This window comes from Cetorhinus maximus, chromosome 2 (assembly GCF_964194155.1).
Source record: "Cetorhinus maximus chromosome 2, sCetMax3.hap1.1, whole genome shotgun sequence".
Lineage (NCBI taxonomy): Eukaryota > Metazoa > Chordata > Chondrichthyes > Lamniformes > Cetorhinidae > Cetorhinus > Cetorhinus maximus.
In genome coordinates this window covers 27986208-28010135 of record NC_135880.1, presented here as the reverse complement: position 1 = coordinate 28010135, position 23928 = coordinate 27986208, and the positions used below count along the sequence as shown (strand labels likewise).

At 43.3% G+C, this 23928-nt stretch overlaps 1 protein-coding gene across 4 annotated transcripts in view; it reads right to left on the bottom strand.

The window, feature by feature from the left end:
* Nucleotides 1-23928, bottom strand: part of tenm3 (teneurin transmembrane protein 3) — a 1130593-nt gene that overhangs the window by 229996 nt on the left and 876669 nt on the right. For 3 of the 4 annotated variants that reach the window (XM_078561809.1, XM_078561828.1, XM_078561816.1), the window contains one exon: nucleotides 8634-8732. The exons of the other annotated variant lie outside the window; for it this stretch is intronic. In XM_078561809.1, coding sequence (XP_078417935.1) covers nucleotides 8634-8732 — 99 coding nt within the window. The remainder of the gene's footprint in view (nucleotides 1-8633; nucleotides 8733-23928) is intronic. 4 annotated transcript variants of the gene reach the window in all.

The window sequence follows — 23928 nt, the reverse complement described above, 5'->3', positions numbered from 1 at the left end:
ATGAAATTGATTATTTTTAAAAAAACTTATCTTGCAAGAATTACTGGTCTGTTTATTTTAATCAATGTACAACTATTGCATTCTGACATTCCAAAATGTTTAGGGCTTAACCTGCAAAGAAAAGTTCAACCTGAGCGAAACTTCTCGGTTTGACATCAAAAAGAAGGTGCAACTTAAAAGGGCCCAATGTCATCTACAACAGGATTCAGGAAAAGGGCCACACACTTTCAGCGCCAGTCTGATATGCCTGTCCTGCAGGTGGGCTTCCAGTTGAGACAAGCGCCTTTTTAGTCAGTCTAAAATACAAGGCCAGCTTAGAGGTAATGCCAGTTTCTCTTTCATCAGCCTAGGGCAGTGCAGTGCAATTCCTGAAGGCTTGGTGAGGGAGTCGGGTTGGTCTTCTCACACTGAATCTTTCAGCAATGTTAAATGATATTTAGCAGTTGAGTACATTACAACCCTCTTAAAATGAGTTACTTGCTGAAGGTTGTCCGGTTTAGGACATTTCAGTAGTAAGAGGATTCAAGCTAGGAGGCTGATTGAAAACCCAATATTAATCCACTGGTCCACCTCTGCTCTCGTTTACTATCTTGCATCTGCTTTACATACAAGAGCTTGTTTTGTTTTACACTCTGTCCTGTCCAATTTCATAGGCCGTTCTTCAACAGTATATTCAATGACAGTTAACTTTTAAGGCTCTATATCCAGTACATAGGAACTTAGGACTTAAGAGCAGGAATGAGCCATTCAGCCCTTCAAGCCTGCTCATTCAATAAGAACATGGCTGATCTGGTTGTGGTCTCAACTCCACTTTGCCATCTGCCCCCCATAACCTTTGTTTCCCTTGCCCATCAAAAATCTGTTTAACTCTGCCTTGAATAAATTCAATGACCTAGCCTTCACCACTTCCTGGAGAAGAGAATTCCACATATTAACAAATCTCTGAGAGAAAAAAAATGCTCCTCATCTCCATGTAAGACGGTAGACCTCATTATTAAACTGTGTCCCCCAGTTTTAGTCTCTCCCACAAGTGGAAACATGTTCCTGGTATCCTCCCAGTGTATTTAAAACAATTTCAATATCAGCTTGTGGCACATTTTATTAGAAATGACATGGGTACAGACTTGACAGTGGGGCAATGCTAACAAAGAAATATACTGAGGGGTAAAACTTCTGAGACAAGTGCCAGTTCTTTAGCTGCTGCAATATTTGCCTAGGAAATCTTTAATGAGTGAACTGTGTAAAAAGTTCATGTCTCAAAATGTGTTGGATGATGCTAACCTACACGGTGACTCACTCATTAGTGGATAAATAAACTGCCTGCAGTATTGAACAAATGCCTCCAGATCAATCCTCTGTCCCTTCTATGTTCACATATCTGAGCCAGGTAGCAGTAGGAGTGCTTCTATTAACCTCTCAGTGCATACGGGTTAGGAAATAGGAGTAAAATCTGTCTGTCTGCCCTGTAGTCACTATCCAGTGACCTCATGCTAGAAAGTGTGGATGTTGGGTGAGATTGAGGTTGAACTCAGGTGTGGTGTTTCCCATAGTCAAATATTCTGCCAGGGCTCACTGCCTTGGTCTAAACCTCTATGTGGAGATATTTAATTACAGCAGGGGTGTAAAATGGGTCGGTGACACCCTGACCAACTTTCCTCTCCCTTGAAGTAAACAGAATGGATATTCCGGTGGAGTGTAAAATGGGCAGTCAAATGCTACCGGTTATAACTATCAGGAAAGACTGAACAGGCTGGGGCTCTTTTCTCTAGAAAAGAAAAGGTTGAGAAATAACCGGACAGGTGTTTGACAGGTATCTTGCGCCCCAGGGAAGTAGAGTTTCGCCCCCATAGAATGGTCATTTGAATAAGGTGCCAAAGGGTGCCAATGCCACTGGAACCACAGCCTAATGAGAGTCACAAAATCCAGTAGAGGACAGAAACCAGGGGATAAGGGAGGGTGTGGGGTTTTTTCATTACACAAGAGGTTCTTTTGGTGATACCTAGCAGCTTCTTGAGGTGCAGAGTGCATTTTCAGCATTTTAAATGGTTACTGTCAACTGGTGAAGTGTCCTGTCAGGCATTTCAAGTGGGGCAGTCCATAAAATGGCGAAGGACATAATTTCATCAGGTCACGATTGAGTCTGTCACTAAAACAGTCTACATCTGCGTGTAAAGTGCAGCAAAAGACTGGAATGGAAATCAGAAAAAGTGCAGAACAAGGGCTTCAATTCCATGACTGCATGTTTGCGCAGAGTTTATTTTCTGGTACCCCGTTCCTGGAACAGAAGCTGCTTACCATGCTCTGTGCACAGTTCTGATCATCGTGCTATACTAAAAAAGATAAAGAAGTACTGGAGAAGATGCGAAAAAGATTTCCAAGAAAGATACCAGAACTGAGAGGTTATAACTATCAGGAAGGACTGAACAGACTGGGGCTTTTTTCTCCAGAAAAGAGGTTGAGAAATAGTCCGATAGGTGTTCAACGGGGTAAAGAAAGGCAAGATGGTTCCACTTGGTGGGGAATCCAAAACTAGGCACCATAAATATAAGATGGTCACTAATACACCCATTAGGGAATTCAGTATTGGTTAGAATGCAGATCTTGTTACCATGTAGGGTAGCAAGTGAATAGCATTGATGCATTTAAGGAGAAGCTAGATTAGTAGATGAGGGAGAAAGGAATAGAGGGATGTGTTGATATAGTGGGATGAATTAAGGTGGGAAGAGGCTCATGTGGAGCAAATGCTGGCATAGATATGTTGGGTCAAATGGCCTTCTTCTGTGCCATTCATTCTGCTTGTACGTAGTCTCTACCCAGTGCAGTAACAACCTCTCCTGAAATGAGCTATTTCATTCTTTTGATATGCAGGCTGATGTCAGTAATATTATCTGACTGACAAGAATACCTGTCCAACCGCCATTCAAGAGGTCTTGTCATTAACCATAAACAATTGCAATATGTATGCTAGAGTAGCGCCTGGGGACTATGGAGCTATTATTCACATCGCCAAGCTTGTGATGCCCGCAAAACAGATTTGCTTAAAAATGACTGCTTTATATTTATGCGGTTTAAACAGAAAGCTTGATGGACAGTGGTGAAGTATGATAAATAACTCCACTTGTGAGGCAATCCAGAGCTCACTTGCTACCTCCGTGCTTGTGAACAACCAAGACAGCTTCACGCAAAGATATTTATGAGATCCTACCATTTCTCTATATACATTTCATTTTTAAATTTCCTAGCTTCCAGATGTCTCCTCTCTGATCCTGGGGTACCATCCATGTGTACCGTACTAAGTGGCCATTCTTCACACAGACAGTGAAGATCTGTAGGCAAGGCAGGTCCAGTCAGCAAGGGTCTGAGCAGAAAGCCATGAGAAAGCCTTTTCCCCTTTGCAGACCATGGACACTGAAGCCCATTCTAGCACCTCTACCACCATCATGACCAGCTTGCATAACAAACTGGGGTGGGCAAGGAGGTGCAATCTTCCTGGGCTAAGGCATTCCATTCTAGGTTGTACACATAGAAACTCAGCTACAATGAGAGCTCCATTTTAATTAATGTAACACAGAAGCTTGCACACGTTTTATCAATACAAAGTTAACAATAAAAGTGAATAATGACTTGAAACACAAGGTACAGCAATTACAACTCAGACACAGCAGCACAGAGGATAACTGTGAAAGGCATTTATAACTTTCATGCAGACTGTACATGAAAAAGAACATCACACGATAGCAGGGTTCATTTGAGGCCCATTTTGCAAATTAAATAATATTCAGGCCAGTTTGCTGTAGCAAATGAAAGTTAACTGAATAAAGAACAAAAAAAAATAGCAAAGTGAAGCAATTCTCAACTGCACTTTTGTTTTCTTTGAGACATTAATGCAAACAAATACTACATTCAGGACAGGGAATTGAAAAGGTACAGATAGTAAACGACGCAAGCCGTGACACGAGCTATCAGCAAGGCAAAGATCAAATTCGCTTCAGGGTAAAATCAGGTTGCAATTTTTAACAAGTTGTATTCATTTCTAAAGGATGTAAGCTGGTATATAATCCAATTAAATTTTACTGCAACTTCCAATGTAATCAGGCCATGTCCTTAAAATCACTTTGCTATTACAATGCTAATGTCTGGGCAATTTTAATGAATAAGCCTTCTGAGTCCCAAAAATCACTCGTCTGCTAGCCAGAGAAATGGGATTTTTAGGTAAAGATATGATTCCGGCAAATTAGGGCTCTTTGATGTTTCTGAGGTTATTATAAGTTTCCGTAATTTCCTCCTGTTCGGATCTGCAAACAGCAGGCTGCTTTAAATGATGTCATTGCGCAAACACTGCTTCACCGTCAGGGGCAGATCTTTTTCTTGGCCCCGTCCACACAAATTCTATTCTTAGACTCCCTTTTCCCTTGGCCTTTCAAAAGCCTCCTTAAAAACCCCCACTTCGATTATGCCTACAGTCACCCATGCCGTGTCTTCTACCTCGTTCAACAACAATAACAACTCACATTTATACCGTGCCTTCAACACAGATAACTGTCCACTGGTGCTCCATAGAGACATGAAGAACATGGGTGTTGAGCCGAAAAACAAGGCCTCAGGAGAGGTGACCAAAATCTTAGTTAACAATGTGTTTTAAAGTGGGTCTTAAAGGAGGGGAGCAAGTTGAAGAAGCAGATGGGTATAGTAAGCATTTTACAGGGTCTTAACTTAAGAATATAAGAAATAGGAGCAACTGGCCCCTCGGGCTTGCTCCACCATTCAATAAGATCATGGCTCATCTATCGTGGCCTCAACTCCACTTCCCTGCCTGCCCCCCCATAACCCTTGACTCCCTTGTAGATCAAAAATCTGTCTAACTCAGTCTTGAATATATTCAATGAATCAGCCTCCACAGCTCTCTCAGGTAGAGAATTCCAAAGATTAACAACATGCAGAAGAAATTCCTTCCCACCTCTGTATTTTCCCCTGACAATATTCTGAACCTGTGCCCTCTAGATCGAAATTCCCTCAGGAGGGGAAACATCCTCTCAGCACCTAGTGCCTCAGAATCTTATGTTTCAATCAGGTCACCTCTCATTCTTTTAAACTCCAATGAGTATAAACACAACCTGCTCAATCTTTCTTCATAAGACAATCCCTTCATCAAAGGAATCAGTCTTGTGAACCTTCTCTGAAGTCCCTCCAATGCAAGTACACACCTCCTTAAATAAGAAGAGCAAAACTGAAAAGAGTACTCTAGGTGTGGTCTCACCAACATCCTGTACAGCTTCAGCTGACTCCCCAAAGCCTGTCCACCATCTACAAGGCACAAGTCAGGAATGTGATGGAATACTCTCCACTTGCCTGAATGAGTGCAGCTCCAACAACATTCAAGAAGCTTGACACCAGCCGGGACAAAGCAGGCTGCTTGATAGGCACTCCAGCCACAAACATTCACTCCCTCCACCACTGACGCACAGTGGCAGCAGTATGTACCACCTACAAGATGCATTGCAGGAATTCACCAAGCCTCCTTAGACAGTACCTTCCAAGCCCACGACCACTACCATCTAGAATGACAAGGGCAGCAGGCACATGGGAACACCACCACCTGAAAGTTCCCCTCTAAGCCGCTCACCATCCTGACTGGGAAATATATCCCGTTCCTTCACTGTTGCTGGGTCAAAATCCTGGGACTCACTTCCTAACAGCACTGTGGGTGTGCCTGCACCACATGGACTGCAGCAGTTCAAGGCAGCTCACCACCACCTTCTCAAGGGCAATTAGGGATGGACAATAATGCTGGCCTCACCAGAGATGCCCACATTCCGTGAATAAATTAAAAAAAGCAAGGCTTCATAACTTCTATACCCTATCCCCCTTACAATAAAAGCCAACATTCCATTTGCCCTCATAATTACTTGCTGTACCTGCACGCTATCTTTTTGTGATTCTTGCCTTCCATTTGGAGATGCACCTTGAGGTGTTTTCTATGTTAAAGGTACTTTGCATACAATGACATATTAAGAACAATGGCACTATTTTCACTGAAGGCACATTAGCAAATGCCTCAGAATATTCATCTGGTTAGAAAAGTGGGTAAAAGAAAAAGGCTTGGGTCAGTTGGTAGTACTCTTAGCTCTGAACCAGAAAATTGACAGTTCAAGCATGGTTCTAGAATCTGTTTGCCTAATCTCGGTTAAGACCAACCCATTACTGAGGGATTGCCACATTGTACCAGTTGCTGCTCTTCACAGGAAACATTAAACTGCGGACTTTTTCTTGCTCAGATGGGCATTTTGTTTTATTCATTCATGGTATGTGGGCGTTGCTGGCTAGGCCAGCATTTATTGCCCATCGCTAATTGCCATCGAGAAGGTGGTGGTGAGCTGCCTTCTTGAACTGCTGCAGTCCCTGTGGTGCAGGTGCACCCACAGTGCTGTTACTGAGGGAGAAACAAGAAACTTCCTTTGATGTGCTTTCCAAAATTCCTCACCTGACATGTTCATCTCAATTTCAGCTTGTGAGATCTCACTATGCGACAATTGGCTGCCACTTTTGTTCACGCAACAGTAATGACTGCACCTCAGTGCTTTCAGCTATCTTGAGGTCACAAAAGGCGCTACATAAATGTAAGTTCCGTCTTTCTTTCAACTTTTCCCATCCAGAGACACAACTAAATGCCGATCCACAGCTTGCTGACTAGATCGAATAGAGAGAGCATGGCTTGCCCAATGGCTGTTGCTAAATGCACTGCCTGTTGTCGAATTGGGTCATAGAGACCAGGAAGATTGCAGGTTCTGTGCTCAGTTAGCCGAGATAAACTGGGGGAGCAATAGGAACAAAATAACTTGGCCTCAGCACATCTAAACTAAGGAGAGAAAAAACGAGCAAGGGATTCTGCTTACGACCAGTATTCAAGAGAGCTGTGCCAGAAGGGGAGTTTCGAAAGCTCGGGTATGGGCGGGATCAGCGTTGACTGCTATGCAGGAGAGGTAAAAAAATGTCAACGTCTCTTTAATGAACTCAGGGCTAAGAGCAGGTAATCCCTGCAGATGTAGAACATGTTTCAGCTGGTGCTTTCCTTGACTTCCAGCGAAATCAGGCTGAGTTCAGCCCCCAAGTGATGAGCCCAGTGCCCAAGATACGTGATACATCCTGGAACTTTATGATGGGGATGAGGAGGGGAAGAGAATTTGAACCACAAGCCCCTGGTTGAAAACCCAACAATTAAACGCCAGGGGCAGAATGGAAAAGAAAGTGGCGCTGGTGGCCTGCGTGCTGGTCTGCCGCATCCATTCCTGACTCTGCTGACTTTCCTAAGGTGGACAGGGGGGGACGGGGAGAGGATGGGGGGGTGGGGGGGAGCGGCAGGGCGGACAGGAAAATGAAGCTGCCTGCCTCGTTATATGGGCATGTGGAGTTCTCGCCTTCTGACTTGTCGAGATTTTCATGGGGTTGGGCAGCCGCTGGGAGCTCAGTGAAGCCGACCAGCTCCGACCTGATGGGAACGGCAGCACTGAAAACAGTTTTGTTTGACGAGTCATTTATTTGGACGAAAGAAATTACTGAGCGGCAATGAAATTTTAATAACCTACCCTTTCCCTACCCTATTCCTGGGTCCCAGCTCTCCATTTGCTCTGGCCACTTCAAAGATGAAGATCAAGGCCATGCCACAGCAATGGCTGCTGCTTCGGGTCAGGATGTAGCCCACTTCCCTGACTTCCTGCCTCCCCGGCCACTAACTGGGTGACAGACTGGTCTCCAGAATCATGAGAGCCCTGACCTTGTGAAAATCCCACCTCCCGGCAGGCTGGCAACAGAAGCGGGAATGTGAGCTGGGGTCAGTCCCGCCTCCCATTTCCCCACCTGGAAAGGGACAATCCGACCCAAAACTTCCACAAGATCCTTTGACAGCCGACGAGCGGATTTCTGAATTTCCCTCTCTGTTGGAAGCTTGTTAAACATCTCCTCGTTTTCTTTCAGACGGTTTGGTTATCACTGGAAGTTTGCAGTGAAGCACCAACATGCTGCACCTGTCACAAGGAAAAGCTTCCTCCACCAATCGTGGCTGTGCCTCTTCCGCCATTTAAAATTTTGGACAATGAATCCCAATCACGTTAGGGAATGTGATTACAACACAGATACATGCTGGGGCCACCCTAATTAGATAGTCTTAAAACGATCTATATGCAGAATAAAACCCCAAGTTAAACTTTACTTTGCAGACCAAAGGAATCACAAACAGGAAGAAAAAAATTGGAAATTAGATGCTTTTGACAGCCGGTGATAATGAATAAAATCAAAATACTTAAGTTGCTTACACAGGTTTAATTGTTATTATTGTACAATAGCAGATCGGCTTGTGTGAACGGGAAATGAATTGCTGCAAGGCTGCCAGACGAGTGATTTTCTTTATTGCCTTATGACAAAGTGCTGCTATAGTTAGAAATTCAGCTTGTTTGTACTCAAGAGAAATCAGAGAACAGGTCTCTGGCCTGGAGACGTCACAAATGCCGTCAACAAAAAAATAATCTAAACAAGGTTTTATTGAGAAGTTATGTTTGGTACTGTTGTCACAGTGATATACAGGGTTCTGTGCTGGCAGCTCACGACACTTTTTGCTTTAGTTTTTCAGAATGACATACCCGTCCCCGTAACTCCCATCGTGACACGGTGGAGTAAAAACATCCATCTCTATAAGGTTGTCATGCCCATTTTCAAGAACTGCCTGCTTTGCTAATTTTCTATGTGCAGAAATGAGATATAAAATGTTAAAGGAGTCAGGGGAAGCATTTACCATCAGCATCATAAACAGCAATCAGGGAACTATATATATATATATATATATATATACACATTAAATAAAAAAAGGAACACATAGACTGCATTTGTATGAGGTGCTTTCTGCAGTAAAGGCGTAACCTTGTGCAAATCAGGTTAAAAAGAAATACAACAGCCCCATTGCAAAACTCTTGGCGGTTCGAGATTGCTAGTGCTTTTTTGTTAACAAATCTCCTCACATGTGAAGTCTTATAATAAAGAAACCTGTTCAATATACATGTGTAGTTCAAACTGAGTGGCTAGGGTGATGAGTTGTGGTAATTATCGTTTGTCAGGGCATTCCACAACTCCTTCCTCACTGAGGCGTTCATAAGACAGCTTTGTTTGTGGAAATATTTGTCATGTCTTCCCCCTGGCCAAGGAATATCCAGTTATTTATCGCTTCTGCATGGCTTCAGGAAACAAAGATCATATTTCCAGTTGAGCTACTCACTGAGGCAATGATGTCGCTAGCCAGTTCGTGATTTCGCGGACTTCCAATGAAATTTATTGCCACAAAAGAACTGCATGCTGTGTATATACTTGTGTTACAAATGGAATGCAATAGAGATGACAACTCTACATTTGAGATATTTCCACTCATGAGGTAGCTCAGGCTTTGCTTCTTAGATAACATAGTTGGCTACACTCATCAAAATAAAATCCACAGTGCTATCTAAGTTGATCTTATGTGAAGGCAAAGCACTGGCTGGGTTTTACGCTCCTCTGTCTGCAGGATTGAAGACGAAATGCCGTGTAAAATTCAGCAAGAAGTTGGCCTGCCGTCTACTTACTCGTCTGCACCCCACCCCCCCACCCCCCGACCTGCCTGAAATTTCATGGAGGGGGCAGGGGAGGTGTTGACCTTCATTTGATCCACCCTTGGGTCAATTAATGGCAACTTCAGGGCCTCATCCTGCCGCCGCAGGTATTTTATCAGTGGCGGGGAGAAGCCGATGCTGTGCGGGAAAGCCGGCAGTTTCATGGGGGGCTGTGTGTGGAATCCTCCTTTGGGGACCTCTGGCCCATCAGAAGCACCGCCTCACCAGGTCATCCCCCTTTTAACCCACCCCCCCAAGCCTCTTGAACTTGACTTCATCCCCCTTGCCCTCCTCGTCCAGACCCCCGATTCCAGACTTACGCGGGCTACTTGACATGGTGGGGCTGTCTGTAGTTCCAGCAGTGGCCACCACGCCCATCTGGTGCAGCGCTGGTCCCAGCGCTAAATTGCTGTGGGGCAGCTATTTGGGTGGGCTCCACCCCTACTTTTCAGCTGGGAGGGCAGGGACCATGGCGCCCCATAAAACTCAGCCCTTTTTTTTAATGTTTCTATTCTTTATTTTTTATAACTTGATAGAATATACAGCACAGATACAGGCCAATTGACACAATAGCTCTATGCCGATGTTTATGTTCCACATGAGTCTCCCCTCACCCTCCTTCATCCTACACTATTAGCGCAAACTTCTATTACTTTCTCCCTCACATGGTTGTTGCAAGTGTGTCAGCAGCAATGAGGAACAATTTGAGGTAATGTATTAAGTGTCACAAAACATTAAATGGTGCCATTATAGCCAATGCTACAGGCTGTTAATATCAGTAGTGTACAAAATGCCTCATGGGATCACTGGTAAACCAAATGTTCCTTTCGGAGAAATACAGACCAAATTAAAGAAAAATGGAACAATTCTTGGCTGTGTACTGATCTTATGAGCACTGCATTGGGGTAATGGTATAGTTAGGAACATAGGAACAGGAGCAGGCTATTTACAGCATCCCCCCCAACATTTCCCCCCCCCAACCCCCCTGACTGCTCCACCGAACCTGTTCTGCCATTCATGGTGATCAAGGCTGCTCTGTCACCTAAATCCATACACCCGCCTTTTCCCCTTACCCCTTAATAACCTTCACACCACAAACCCTATGAATCTCAGATTTAAAATGAACAGCTGGTCTATCATCAATTACCATTTGCAGATGGAAGTTTTTTACGTGGAGAAGGGTTTCCGAATATCATGCCTGAAAGGTCTGACTTTCTTTCTATTCTCTGATCCCTAGTCCCTAGACTCCTCAACTAGCAGAAACAGTTTGCCCACATGTATTCTCTCTGTTCCCCTTAATATCTCGAAAACTTCAATTAAATCAGCCCTTAGTCTTCAAAATTCCAGGCAATACAACACTGATTTGTATGAATCTCGGCGAGATTAACCCTTGGAGTCCAGGTATTATTATTGTAGCAAAACAGTGTTGCACTCCTTCCAAAGCTAATATATTCTTCCTAAGGGGTAGGGCACTGAACTGCTCGCAGTAATCCAGGGATGGTCCAACCAGGGCTGAAGCATTGCTACTACCCACTTGTATTCTAGTCCTCTCGATATAAAGGGCAACATTCCATGAATCCTTTTGATTGTTTTCTGTATCTGTTCATGACATATTAAAAGTCTGTGCATCTGGATCCCCAAGTCCCTTTGCCCCTTCACTGTTTCTAGTTTCTCACCATTTAGAAAGTATACTGTTGATAATGCCTTTAGTTCCAATAGCTTCAACTTTGGCAAACAGTTTCTCGTGAAGGACTCTACCCAATGCCTTCTGAAAGTCCATGTGAGCAACATTTATATATATTCAAAACAAAAACAAAATTACCTGGAAAAACTCAGCAGGTCTGGCAGCATCGGCGGAGAAGAAAAGAGTTGACGTTTCGAGTCCTCACGACCCTTCAACAGAGCTGATCTGTTCTGTTGAAGGGTCATGAGGACTCGAAACGTCAACTCTTTTCTTCTCCGCCGATGCTGCCAGACCTGCTGAGTTTTTCCAGGTAATTTTGTTTTTGTTTTGGATTTCCAGCATCCGCAGTAGTTTTTTGTATTTATATATATTCCCCTGTCCACTATTTTAGTCACCTCTTCAAACAATTCAATCAGATTTGTCAGGCATGAGCCATCCTTCACTAAGCCATGCTGGCTTTCTCTGAGCTGCTGAAAAATTTCTGGTGTGTTTTTTTACATTTGTTCATGGGCTGTGGGCGTCACTGGCTGGGCCAGTACCTACTGCCCATCCTTAATTGCCCTTGAGGTGGTGGTGGTGAGCTGCCTTCTTGAACTGCTGCAGTCCATGTGGTGTGGTGACACCACAGTGCTGTTAGGGAGGGGGTCCTTCTAGATGGTAGCAGTTGTGGGTTTGGAAGGTGCTGCCTAAGAAACCTTGGTGATTTACTTCAGTGCATCTTGCAGATGGTACACACTGCTGTCACTGTCGGTGGTGGAGGGATTGAATGTTTGTGGCTGGGGTGCCAATCAAGCGGGTTGCTTTGGATAGTGTCGAGCTTCTTGAGCTGCACTCATCCAGGCAAGTGGAGAGTATTCCATCCTGACTTGTGTCCTGTAGATGGTGCACAGGCTTTGGGGAGTCAGGAGGTGACTTACTCGCCACAGAATTCCCAGCCTCTGATCTGCTCTTATAGCCACAGTATTTATATGGCTAGTCCCGTTCAGTTTCTCGTCATGGTAACCCCCAGGATGCTGGTTGTGAGGGATTCAGCATGGTAATGCTATTGAATGTCATGGGGCGATGGCTGGATTCTCTCTTGTTGGAAATGGCTATTGCCTAGCACTTGTGTGGCGCGAATGTTAATAGTCACTTATCAGCCCAAGCCTGAATGTTGTCCAGGTTTTGCTGCATATGGACACGGGCTGCTTCAGTATCTAAGGAGTTGTTAAGGGTGCTGAACATTATACAATCATTCACGAACATCCCACTTCTGATCTTATGATGCAGGGAAGGTCAGTCATTACATGTTCAATAATCATATCCTTAATAAAAGACACGAGTAATTTTTCGCCAATTGATGTTAGGCAATTCAGTCTATAATTCTCTTGCTGCCCTCTTTCACTTCTCTTAAATAGCAGAGTAGGGTACATAATTTTCCAATCAAGGCCTTCCTCCCACCCATCTCTGAATAAGGATAGGTCGATGCAGAGAAGATAGGGAGAAACTGTTCCCATTGGTGGAAGTGTCAAGCACCAGAGGACACAGATTTTAAGGTGATTGACAAGAGAACCAACAGTGACTCGGGGAAGAACTTTTTGTTTTAACACAGTGCATGGTTAGAATCTTGCACTGCCCGAGAATGGGGTGGAGGGAGATACAATTGTGTCTTTCAAAAGGGAATTGGGCTACCATATGAAGAGAAAAAAAAGTAGGGCTGTAGGGAAAGGGTAGGGGAGTGGGACTTACTAAATTGTTCTTACAGAGCCAGCATGGACTTGATGGGCCAAATGGCCTCCTTCTGTGTGTAATGTGAAGATGGATATTATTATTTTAATAGTTTTGGGAATATGGTGATATTCTGTAAAGAAGGCTGTGTGTGTGTCCGTGTGTGTGTGTGTGTGTGTCCATGAGTAATTAAACTGGGGAGAGGGTTAGTGAGGTCTGTGGGAAGTGAGAGATGAAAGATAAAGGTGCTAGATGTATGCATTTGTAATGAGAGGCTACAGTTAAGTTGGAATTACAAGTAAATAAGACGGGTTTTAAAATTTGCATCAGGCGATAAGTAAGGACTCGATCTTTCAGCTGCTAAATTTCAAAGGGAGTTTAAGGGACGTTTACAAATTACAAGGGTTTTGTAAGTAAACAAGGGTAGGTTATTAAATTTTATTTGCCCCAAAAATGGAGGCAATAGGAAGATTTTTTATATTTTGGAAAATTTGAGTTCAAAGAGGTGCTTAGGACAATGGAGTCTAGGATGAAAAGGAAAAAAAGATATTTATAGGAGATGTTTTGTTGAGTTGAGGTAGCTGTGTGGGGGAGATTTCCTGAGACTGGCTCTGTGCTGAGAAAAGCAGCCATCCAGTTTCAAGCCTGAAAAGTTTTTGTTTCCAGAAACCAGCCTGTTTCTGAACTTCCTTCGGCTTTCCACAACCGAGTGGAACAAAGTGAGAAGTCATGTGGCATACTTCATTAAAGCAGCAGCAGTTTTTGCCTTGGGTAGTATTGCTGGATTTCTATGGTTAAAAAAAAAAATAAGGGAGCTATTGACAAGTAGCTTACTTGTACGTTCTGACCAAGTGGGGCACAGTCCTCCGCGTGGCGTGTGGGGGCGGGCCTGACACGGTCCCGACGTCATTGCGCGCCATTGCGATATTTCAATAGGCAGGCGCACGCCGGAGTTGGCTGTGCACCCACCGAAATGTTAAGGGCCTATTAAGGTCATTAAGAAATTAAAGTCCTTAAGAGCGCTGCCTGTCCAACCTTAAGGTTGCCGGGCAGGCGAAAAGCCCAAGCGGCCTTCGCATTTTTCAGGAACCCTCGCCCACGGGCGGGATGAGGTTTCCTGAAGCTTTTATAAAATAAGTAAATAGATTTTCCCACTTTTACAAACATGTCCCAACTCATGTGACATGAGGGGACATGTTTGAATAACTTTTTAATTCAATTCTGTCATGATTTCAGTGCCTCAGGGAGATTGCTGCGTTCTTTCGAGTGAATGCGTGAAAGAGCGCAGGCCTCGACTCTCCCTCCTCCCCCCGCCCGCACAGGTAGCGCTGAGTGCTACCGGCCACGCATTATGCTGGGCGGGCCTTAATTGGCTCACCTGGGTAAAATTGCAGTGTGGAGCCAATCGCAGGCAGCGATCGGCTCCGCATCCGCCCCCGCCCGCTCCCACCCACCATAGGGAAAAATCCTAGCTGTGGGATTTTTTGGGGAATGTTTTGTAAGGCTGTTTCAACTGTCTTGTGTGTTTAAGTTATTTTTTTTCTTCTTGTGAATAAATCTTTTAATTTTAAAATCCTAAACATATTACTGGGCTTCTATGCTTCTGGGATTAGTAGTTTTCTCCTCATTTTTAAATTTAAAAAAAAGTTATTATCAGTAAGACAAGTTTCCCTCTGGGATTTGGCTTGCTCAGTGAATAACATCAGCTGCGGTCATAACAGTAACCATTTTGTTATTCTCTGGCCAGAATTTTTCCGTTGGCGATTTGGGGGCGGGGCCCGCTCGCCGACAGGAAAATGACACGGGATGACATCGGGAGGAACCCGATTCCGATTCCGCCCCATTTAAATATTCAGGAAGGCGGGCGGACAGCGAAATCAGCTGTCCGCCTGCTGACCTATCAATGGCCAATTGAGGCCATTGACAGGATAATTAACCCAATTAAAGGCCCTGCCCGGCCAACCTTAAGGCTGGCGGGCAGGCCAAGAGCTCCGGCGGGCAGTAGAAAAAACATGAAACCTCATCCACTGGCGGGATGAGGTTTCACGTCCGTTTTTAAAATCTTTATTAAACTTTATGTCATATTTATTAACATGTCCCATCTCGTGTGACATTGTCACATGAGGGGGACATGTTAATAATTTTTTAATTTTTCTATTTTTGAGGTCTTTTAAACTGTCACCAATCTCCCTGAGACAGCACTTAGTCTCGGGGAGCAGTGCGCTCTTTCGTGCGCATGCGCGACAGAGCGTATTTGACAGTTGGGGAATTCCTATCCCCCCTACATAGCACTTCCCATTGGGCAGCCTGCTGGGCGGGCCTTAATTGGCCAGCCCATTCAAAATGGCGGCGGGGCCTGTTTCGGCGGCAGAGTTCGGCTGCCTGCCCACCGCCGAGCCAGTGGGGCCCGCCCGCCCATCGAGGGTTAAAATCTGCCCTATGATTCCAAGAGGACCAATGTGAGAGGGTTTGAAGATCCAGAGAGAGAGTGGGAAAAGCAAAAAGGTAGAGAGGTGGGCTTCTGAAGAATCATGAAAGCGAAACAGAGCAAGAGATTTTGAAGAGCCAATATGGAGAAAGAAGTACAGGAAAATAACTACAGGACCTGAGGGAAGAAAAGTCAAATAGCACCAGAACTGGAGACTTCCGGAGTAAGAATCTGAACTGAGAAACTGATTAAAAAAATTATTGCAATCAAATATAAAAGGAGAGGATAGATAAAATAAAGACATTAAAGTCTCTTTCAATTTAGTTGTATGGAAAATTAGTTTTAAGCTAATAAGTTTTCAATTAATTTATCACAATTAACCTATATTCTTGAAGGACTGATATCCTGTATATAGGTTATGATTTATTGTACTAATTCATAATTAATCTAATTTTCTCTTGGAGCGCAATGCTCATTGTGACTTTATCAAAGGAGTTATTAAGCAAATTAATTTGTTTTTGCTGCTTAAAAAAAAAGTCAATAATCACAGAATTTGTACTACTAATAAATGAACCGTGGGGCTGTCCGACAGAGTTGTGGTGATAAATCCCATAAATCCCCCACTCATGTTGGGTATATGGACTTTCAAAAGGCATTTAATAAAGTACCATTTAATAGAGTTGTTAACAAAATTGAAGCCCATGGATTAAAGGGGGAGTGGCTACATGGATCTGAAATTAGCTGAGAGACAGGAAGCAGTGAGCAATGCTGAACAGTTGTTTTCAGGCTAGAAACATATGCAGTGGTGTCCCTTAGGGGGTCAGTTTTTGGACCACTGCTGTTTTTGATACATCTTAATGAGATGGACTTGGGTAAACAGGGTATCATTTCTAAGTTTAAAGATGATACAAAACTGAGAAATGTAGCAATCAATAAAGAGGACAGTAACAGACTTCAGAAGAACATAGATAGTCTGGCGAAATGAGCAGAGACGTGGCTGATGAAATTTTATGCTGTAAGTGTGAAGTGTTGTATTTTGTTAGGAAGACTGAGGGGGGGGCAATATAAACAAAATGGTACAGTTTTAAAATGGGCGATGAAACAGAGAGCCCTTGGGGTACATGCACACAAATCTCTGAAGATTGCACAATAAATTCAAAAGGCTGTTCAACAGCATTGGTTGGGATCCTTGGGGAGAATTTCTTCCCTGTCAGGGGCGTCATGCGGGGGCGGGTGCGGGTGGGTGCACAGCTGATCGGCACCCCTCATTGGCTGGGCCGTTTCACGTGGACGGGCCAATTAAGTCCCGCCCAGCGTGACGCACACCTGGAAACGCTGAGCGCTCCCTGTGCGAGCGGGGGTGGGGGGGGTGGTGTTTTGCCTGAGTCGGGGAGTGCGCTATTTCACGCATGCGCGTGAAAGAGCGCAGAATTCTCCCTGAGGCAAAGAGCTGGCCTTGAAATTGAAGTTCTGAAAATTTTAATAAAGAAAAAAAAATTAAGACGTCCCCTCATGTGAAAGTGTCACATGAGCTGGGACATGTCCATTAATGTTATTAAAAATTTTCATAAAACTTTAAATACCTTCATGAAACCTCATCCTGCCTGTGGATGAGGTTCCGAAGACTGCCTGGGCTCTTCGCCTGTCCGTCAACCTTAAGGTTGGACGGGCAGCTCATTAAGTGTTTTCATTGATATTTAAATGGCCTTTGACCGACTTGGGTGCGCGCCCGCCAAACTGAAAATCTGAGTGACGGGCGGTGACGTCAGGACGCACGCCCGATGTCACTGTGCGTCATTTTACACATCGGCGAGCGGGCCCTGCCCCTGCTCGCCAACCCGAAAATTTTGGCCCTTGGCTTTATAAATAGATGCTTACTGTACAAAAGCAAGGAATTGAAGATCGACTTTCAAAAAACACTGGTTCTGCTTCAGCTTGAGTATTGTGTCTAACTCTGGGCACTATGCTTGAGGAAGGATTTCAAGGCCTTAGAGAGGGTGCCAAGGAGATTTACTAGAATGGTATCAGGGATGGTAGACTTCAGTTATGTGGAAAGACTGGAGAAGCTGGGGTTGTTCTCCTTAGAGCAGAAAAGATACAGGAAAATTTAACAGTGGTGTTCAAAATCAGGAAGGGTTTTGATAAGTGAAATAAGGAGAAACTGTTTCCAGTGGCTGAAGAGTTGGCAACCAGAGGACACAGATTTACAACAACTGACAAAGGAACTGGACGTGAGATTAGATGCCTTTTTTAATGTGCTGAGCTGTTGTGATCTTTAAGTCACTGCCTGAAAGTGTAATGGAAGCAAGTTCAATGGAAACTTTTGAAGGGGGATTGGATAAATACTTCAAGAGGAAAAATTCACAGGGTTATTGGTAAAAGCAGAAAAATTAGATTAATCGGACAGCTCCAAAAAGAATCAATGTAAACTCAATGGACTGAATGGTCTCCTTTTGTGCTGTATCATTGTTTAATTTTTAAAAATTTCATTAATGACTGCTGACTTTCCTCCTTCTTTCTAGCAGCTGAATGAGAGCAAACATAACGAGGATCCCCTTTAGGTGCAATCGGAAAATTACCCCATAACGTGTTTGAAATTGCCGTTCCCATTGGATCACCTAGTTGTGGTGCACAGAGGAAAATTAGAAAGGAACATAGGAACGGATATAGGTCATTCAGCATCTTGAGCCTGCTCTGCCATTCAATGAGATAATGGCTGTATCTCAGCGCTTTTCACTCACCTTAGTTCCATAGCAGCTAATGCCCTTAGCTAAATCTAAAAAAGCCATCATCTTTGAAATTTTCAATTGACCCCCCAGCCCCAAAAGCTTTTGCGAGCAGGCATTCCAGATTTCATCTAGTCTTTGTATGAAGTTATCACTCCTGAATGACGTAGCTCGAATTTTAAGATGCTCCCTTGTTCTGATCTTCCACACCAGAGGAAATAGTTTCTCTCCATCTACCCTATCATATCCTTTATCATCTTGAAGAACTCCATTAATCACCTCTTCATTTTTTTTGCTCAAGAACCAGCCGATTATTTGCAACCTGTCCTCATAATTTAACGCCTTTAGCCTCTGGTGAGTCTGCAATGCAGCTCCCTCCAAGGCCAACACATCTTTCCTGAAGTGTAAGGCCCACTTCATGGACATCATCTGAACCTCTTGCTTGTTCTAAAAACAAATCTTTGCTTCATTTTAGAGGGAAAAGGGGATGCCCAAGGTAGTATCATGAAACCAGATTATCTGGTTATAATCATATTGCTGTTAGTGGGACCTTGCTGTGCGCAGATAGGCTTTCATAATTCCTACATTACAACAGTGATTGCACTTTAAGAGCATTTCATTGACTGTAAAGCACTGAGGGACATCCCGAGACTGTGAAACACACTGTATAAATGCAAGCATATCTTGCTTTATGTCTTTCTAAAAGTCTTAATTTTAACCTATTTATGGTCTCTAGAAGCTTACCCAATATTGATTTTAGGCTAACCTGTCTAAAGTTACCTGATTTATTCTTTTCTCCTACTGAATAGAGGTGCTACATTACTTGTCCTCTGGTTTCCTCAAACAACTTCCATATCCAAGAATGATCTAAAATGCTTTATGTGATTCTTCAGAGAAAAAATGTCATTCCTTCACTCTGTACTATATTTAGCCCAGGTGCCAAAGCTACAAAGCATTTTCTGATAAAATAATAGCTTTTTTTTTCCTGAATTTGCAAAGCTATGAAGATTAAATCCATCAGTGACATCATTTCTTCAGCTTCACTTCATAGTGGGGAGAGACAGGGGTGGGGGGTGTGGCGGTGGAGGGAAGAATCATCTTATAGTATTATATCAGCTATTATACTGATCAAGAGCAATTCTGCAGATGAATGAAGAAACCTCAGTCTAACCCGCTGTAAAATGTGACATTTCCATTTTCAGGCACATTAAATTCTGGATACCTGCCTGTGAAATAGGTGCAGTCAAATAACACAGGGTTGAGGGAGAACGGAAGGGAGGTGAGGGTGATTCTAACCCTACGTTCTCTGAGTTACATACCCACCCTTAGGCTTTCAGCTTTCCATTGTCTCAGTGTCCATAGGTTGAAAAAGGGATGCGATTAGCTCAGGTTAAGCCTGCTGGAAATGCGGACAGCAAGTGAAAAGAGAGCCAGCTTTAGCTATAATTCCCTCCTTCGAGGATTAGTCTGCCAGCATGCACTATAAAGACCCACAGGTGGGTAATGGTCTCTTGACTGATGTAAACATGGTCGCCTGATGCCCGTGGGATTGTATCCCAGGAGAGACTCAAGTAAATCAAGAGAGGAGAGGTGGGAGGAGAGAAAATGGAAATAACTGTTTAATAAGGAAGTTTTACATTTTAAGATTTTGATTAAATAACCCTCAACACAAAATACTTCTTAATGCATAAGAAAAATGGAGGTCCTTCATTCCAGTGCAGCTGGGTAAGTTGTGGCTGACAATGGTTAACTGGAGAGCAACAAGAGCTGTCACACAGAAACCAATTATCTTCCTTCATTGATCTCAACATGAACTGAAGTTTCCATCGGTGAAAGCCAGAGGCTGTATCTAATGATGAGACATGTTACGTATACTCTGAACGTGCTACTAGGGCAAACGTCTTATAAATCATGCAGCAACAAACTGTGAGCTGCCACCTCTCTGTTATACACTACATACAGGTGTCTCATTTCTGAGACATGTGGAAAAAAAAGCTCAGTCCATTTGCTGAGCTTGAAAGTCTTGTCACATATTAACTGGGGAATGGAAAACATACAGTCTGGATTTCAAATAGCCAAATTGAACTAGATTTTGCATGCATATTGACCTACGGGTGAGGCAGGATTTGGACATTTTTATAATTTATATTTTGAGTTTGGGAAAGACTTGTGTGTTTTGAATTTCTCAAAAGGATGTCAAATCTTTGCTGAAAGAGTTAATTCATTTGAAGGCCAGAGGGATTTTGCTCAGCATTGACTGTTCTTATGTTCACTTAGTTAGTAAGGACTGGAACATTTATCTCCTCTTGCACTTAGCTCAAGCCTCAAGCACCCTGAGGTCAGGTACAGTTCAGATTTCAGGAACAGATTCATTCAGCTTCACCCAAATGTGCCCTGTATAATTCCAAGGCCAAAAGAACAACTTTGCCCATCTCCCTTTCTCACACCAAATGGCCTCCTGCCTCAGTGAGACCGCCAGTTTGGTGCCAAGTTGTGGTTGGACTGACAATGGACTTGTCGCCACTAGATTGAATCAAGCTCTTATCATTGGTAAAAAGAGAATTCCAATGAAGCCTGGTCCTGGTAGGAAACAAAAACAAAAAAGTTCCCACACGTCGCTAGACATAAACGGGGAGATGGTGGTGTAGTGGTAACATCACTGGACTAGTAATCCAGAGGCCCAGGCTAATGTTCTGGGGGACATGGGGTCAAACTGGAATTTGAATTCAATTAATAATTCTGGAATGTAAAGCTTGTCTTGGTAATGGTGATGATGACAACTATCATCGATTGTCATAAAATCCCATCTGGTTCACCAATGCCCTTTAGGGAAGGAAATCTGCCATCCTTACCTGGTCTGGCCTATATATGACTCCATTAACTGCCCTCTGGAATAACCAAGCAAGCCACTCAGTTCAAGGGCAATTAGGGATGGCAACAAATGCTGGCCTTGCCAGCAATGCCCATATCTCATAAAAGAATTAAAACAAAACTTGGCATCCTGCTACTAAAGACTAATACAGAAAATGAAGACACAAAAACCACCAAATGACAATTGAATGTAACTGTTTTACTACAAAACAAAGCACATTTAAGTGCCTTAAGAATGTTAGCATCCATTCTATGAACAGGAGCTCACAGCGAGCGCTGTCAAAATAAGTCTAAACCTTAACTCAGAAAGATCCATCACCTGAGGAACCTCAACACAATAATAAAGTTTTAAATATAAAATTAATCAGAATTGAGGCTATCTCACCACCCACAAGGAGCCACCAGCCATAACTGTGATGATCAGAGCTGTAACTAAACAGCAAGAGTCTTGTGAGATGTCTTCCTTAATACAAGAATACTGTAAAGCAGCCCATATTAACAATCATTTGAAAACAGAAGATCAGTTGTCCTCTGCAGACAATCTGTCAAAAATACAAAGAAAAACTGTGGTTGAATAATTTCTCCTTTAAAACTGTAGTCAGTGTCCAATCACTTGCCTGTCAAGTTCATCAGACAGGAGGTAGATAGAAACCTCTGTGAACTCAGGCTGATTGAGAAGCAGGAATGGTGAGTGGAGATGAAAAAAAAACTCCCACAAGCTTGTTATTGAAGGGGATTCACCTCATTTCATTTTGCTCCAGCCCAGCAGGTGTTGCTGGAAAGGGCTAATTTAGATTTTGTACTCAGGATGAGGCAATACTGCATTTATTTCCCGTCTTTAGTTGCCCTTCGAAGCAGGTGGTGAGAAGAAGTTTAAAGTTTGTTTGAGTACATATCCAGGGCTGCAAAGTGTTGATGGGAAAAGACAAGGGTCTGTCTGTGGGCGTCCTATGATAAGTTCAGAATTCGTCATGCTGTCAGGAGAACACAGCAACTGGAGGGAAAATACTTCTCGACAGGCAGCAAGAAAATAATCCAGAAAATGAGTCAATACTAACTCCACTTGGGCACTTATTAATGTCAACAAGAAAGAAAGCCCTGCATTTATATAGCACCTTCATGACCTCAGATTTTGGGCTGGACAGTACGGCTTGCAAGTGGATTTCACTGGCATTTCTAAAATGTAAACCTGACATTGACTGTGCGACTTATAATTTGGAAGCATCAATGATTTAGGGTAAGGGGTAGCAAATTTTTTATCATACTCGATGTCAATCTCAGAGGTCAAGCAATGACCCCATCCCAACATGTTCCCAGTTGGACTTGTCAAAAGTCGGCAGCTCTGATGGTGGTTTAATATAAACTCCACCTGCTGTTTCAAAAAACTGAAGGGATCACTAGTCGGAACAACAGGAGGGACAGATATAACAACTTTAATCCAAATTCCTTTACACGTTTCTAGCAATTTACGTAGATGACCAACAAAGCAATGAATGCTGCTGCAACAGTGGCGGTTAAGAAAGGTTACAAATCCCAGGATATTAAGATCGGCTGTTCTAATACAAAACATTGTGATATTACCACATGCTTGCATTTGTGACACGCAATATTTCCTACGTCCCACAAATAGTCATTTACTCTGTCAGATTTAAAAGGTTTTGTCACTGATTCCCCTTGCTGGTCACCTGGAACCAATAGCTTTATAAAAATGTCAGTGCTTTGCTTTCAAAAAGCATCTAAAACACATGAAACATTGTCTACATAAGACACACACATACAATGTGGTACTTAAACACAAAACTGACCAAGCATTGCAAAGAGACATTCATTGTGCAGTTCCCTTTTTTTTTAAGCTAACCTATAGCGACTATTTATTGCAAAATAACTCTTGGTCACCTGAAAAGTTCCCAAAAATCACAGCATTAATAAAAGGTGGCAGAGGGGAAAATAGATGCCCAGGGGGTTAAGGATGTGATTTGATCAAAAGGTTCAGATGATAAATATAAGCTGGCTGCATCTTATTTTTTAATGATTATATGCCGTGGAGCTGATTGGTTAAATCCACTTTGTTTTCATTGTGGGACTTAATTTTACATGTCCTGAAGGATTAATAATATGCAATTTAAGCTTATTGAGTTAATAATGGGGGAAGAGTTAGTCAAAACTATGACAAGTTTCACAGCTCCTTCAAGGGCCCATGCGCTGTATTGCCCTGAAGATGTGTGGTTTAACTTGTTGTCCAATTATTGTGAACTTAAGTATTTGAAAGGCAAGCCAGAGGTATGTGAACACTACCTCATCTGGTTCACCCTTGCAGTCTCTCTATTTTAGAGGAAGTGCTTTCAGAAACCTTTCCACTCATCCCTGTGACATCCAATAGCTCTCCCCATGATGACTGAAGATCATGAAACTAAGGCCTAAGCCCAACCAACAACCTTTCTTTCAGTTCAGAGTCACAGAGGTCTACAGCGCAGAAAAAGGGCCTTTGGCCCATCAAGTCTGCACCGGTGAAACAAATACCTAATTATTCTAATCCCATTTTCCAGCACTAGGCCCAAAGCCTTGTATGCCATGGCATCGCAAGTACACATCCAAATACTTCTTAAATGTTATGAGGGTTTCTGCCTCTACCACCCTTTCAGGCAGTGAGTTCCAGATTCCTAACACCCTCTGGGTGAAAAAATTCTTCCTCACATCCCCGCTAAACCCCCTGGCCCCTTACCTTAAATCTATGCCCCCTGGTTATTGATCCCTCCACCAAGGGGAAACGTTCCTTCCTGTCTATCCTATCTATACCCCTCATGATTTTATACACCTCAATCATGTCCCCCCTCAATCTCCTCTGCCGCAGGGAAAATAACCCCAGTCTATCCAATCTCTCCT